General features: G+C 44.9%; 1 protein-coding gene across 3 annotated transcripts in view; it reads left to right on the forward strand.

Annotated features, from left to right (window-relative positions):
• Window positions 1-2,500, forward strand: part of si:ch211-243a20.3 (uncharacterized protein LOC100151507 homolog) — a 12,807-nt gene that overhangs the window by 6,666 nt on the left and 3,641 nt on the right. For all 3 annotated transcript variants that reach the window (XM_048248719.1, XM_048248718.1, XM_048248720.1), the window contains exon 2: window positions 1,378-1,518. In XM_048248719.1, the coding sequence (XP_048104676.1) occupies window positions 1,398-1,518 (121 nt within the window). In that variant the 5' untranslated portion in view covers window positions 1,378-1,397. The remainder of the gene's footprint in view (window positions 1-1,377; window positions 1,519-2,500) is intronic.

Genomic DNA, 2,500 nt, shown 5'->3' on the forward strand with positions numbered 1-2,500 from the left:
AGATCCGCGAGTCTGCTCCTTTTAAGCACCAGGCCATAAAGTGAATGAAATGAATTCCTTCACTGGTGGATAATTTGCTTTAGGACAGAACTGTCCTTTTAACACCAGGACACTGAGACACCTTTATACTCCGCATATGAGCTCTCACATCTGGAATTCCAACTGACTGGATTAACACACACACACACACACACACAGAGGCACACATACACACAGAGGCACACATACACACAGAGGCACACACACACACACACACACACACACACACACACACACACACACACACAGAGGCACACACACACACATACACACTGAGTTGAGTTGTGGGATTTGTGTGTTAAACCTGTTAATAGTGATTAGTAGTTACAAATGTCTAAACATTCTAAACCAACCAGCCAGAGAGCCAGAGAGAGAGAGAAAGAGGGGGTGCAAGAGTGCAAGAAACAGGAAGAAGGAGAACAAGAGCTGACGAGTTAATTTGCAATGAGATCATCTGAGACACAAAAACATGCCACATGTTCTTCAAAAGAACTCTATTTCTCGCTCTCTATCTCGACTGTTCTCTTTCTCTCTGTGCGGTTCTATTTTGATATCTCTCTCTTTCTCTCTGCTGTTCTTTTTCTCCTTCTCTCAGTTTGGCACTGAAGAGGTTTTGGCTGTATCAGATGGAAAAAAGACCTGCTTTTTCTCTCATCATCCCTCTCTCTTTTCTCCCACTCCTCTCTCAATTTTCTCTCCCTCTTTCTCTCTCTCCCTCTCTTCTCTTTCTCTCACTCTCTTCTCTTTCTCTCTCTCCCTTCTGTCATCACCTCACACTCTTGGACCCCTATATCCCCCTTCTGGTCTCAATCTTCCACATTCGTCATTTCCTAGCCTCTCTTTGCCTTTCTTTTTCTTCTGTTTTTCTTCTGTCATCTGTCCTTCTCCATCTCCCTCTGTCTCTCCCACTCTCTCTCTCTCTCTCTTACGCTTGCTGTGACTTTCTCATCCCATACAGTTTGGCAGATCTCACTTTCAATCTCTGCTCTCTTCTCCTGCTTATGTTTCCACCTTCATGGTGTCTGTTTTTCTCTCTCATCTTCCCCTCTCTCCAAATGTCTCTCTCTCTTTTTATCTTTCCATATCTCCTTTTCTCTTATCTTTCCTTCTCCCCAGGTCTCCCTCTTTCTCTCTTCCTCTCTCTATCATCTCTCTCTCTATCATCTCCCTCTCTCTATCATCTCTCTCTCTTTGATGCTCTGACTTTTGCCAGCACTTGGACAGCTTTCTTGGCAGAGCTGACGTGTAAATCTACCATTCAAGGAAAAGGTCTTAGAAAACAGATGAAATGACGGCACTTTGATATTCCTCTTTTCTCATTTTTTCATCCCACCCCAGGACCCCTTTGTTACCTCACAATGGCAGCCGCTCCCGCGGTAACCGTCACCGCGATGCTGGTTGTCGTCATGGTGTTTGTTGCTCCAACATGTGGAATGAGTAACGAGCTGGACTACGGGAACTGGAACTACAGGGAAGGAGGTGAGGAGATGTGTGACACTGGTCCAACTAAATGCATCAGGCAGAACCGAGGCTTACACACACAAAGTACAGAGCTCTCCTTGGCCTGAGGCAGAGAGTGTGTATAATCAATGTGTGTGTGTGGGTGTGTGATCTCCATTTTGTAATGGCCTGAGGCTAACCATATAATATTCTCTATAAAGGCGTCTGTAATTCTGGAAAAAGGTTGTTGACATTTGAGCTCAACAGCCAGTCAGATTACACCTATACCCCTCCATGCTCCTGAAACACTCAACAGCCCATGATCCTGAAACACTCCGATTTTGGGCTGGAATTGCTGCTGTTAGAGACATATTTGAAGAGCCAGGGCATTTTTTTTTTTTTGTCCAAACACAGACTGGACATCTAGAGAACTATACGGAGGAATTGGCTGATGCATACAAAGAGAGTGTTGGATTAGAATCTCAGAGTGTTGGATTAGAATCTCAGTGTTGGATTAGAATCTCAGGCAGCACCAAGTTAGTTCTGTATATCTCGTCTCTGAAGGAAGGTGTGGTTTCTTTGGTCTACCTGATTAAGGGAACACATAGATATGTACAGTATGTATAATTCCCTTATAGTCCAGGTTAGCTGTATACTAAGCTGCTTATGCTTCACTGTCTGGGGGTCGACGACCGAATTTTCCGAATGGTTCTCAGTGCTAAAAGCATCCCCTCCTCCTGCCTTTCATCATGCCCAAATACTTCTGCCCCTTAGTGGACACGCACACACACAAACACACATGCATGCACATGCACACACACACACACACACACACACACACACACACACACGCAAGCAAGCATGCACGCACACACACACTCAAAGACACACACATGCACACACACACATACGCACACATTTGTAAAGACACGCACACACACACACACAACATTCGAAGACACACACACACACACACACATTTGTAAAGTCACACACACACACACACACACACACACACACA

The sequence above is a fragment of the Alosa alosa genome, chromosome 7 (assembly GCF_017589495.1).
Source record: "Alosa alosa isolate M-15738 ecotype Scorff River chromosome 7, AALO_Geno_1.1, whole genome shotgun sequence".
In the NCBI taxonomy this organism is placed as follows: domain Eukaryota; kingdom Metazoa; phylum Chordata; class Actinopteri; order Clupeiformes; family Clupeidae; genus Alosa; species Alosa alosa.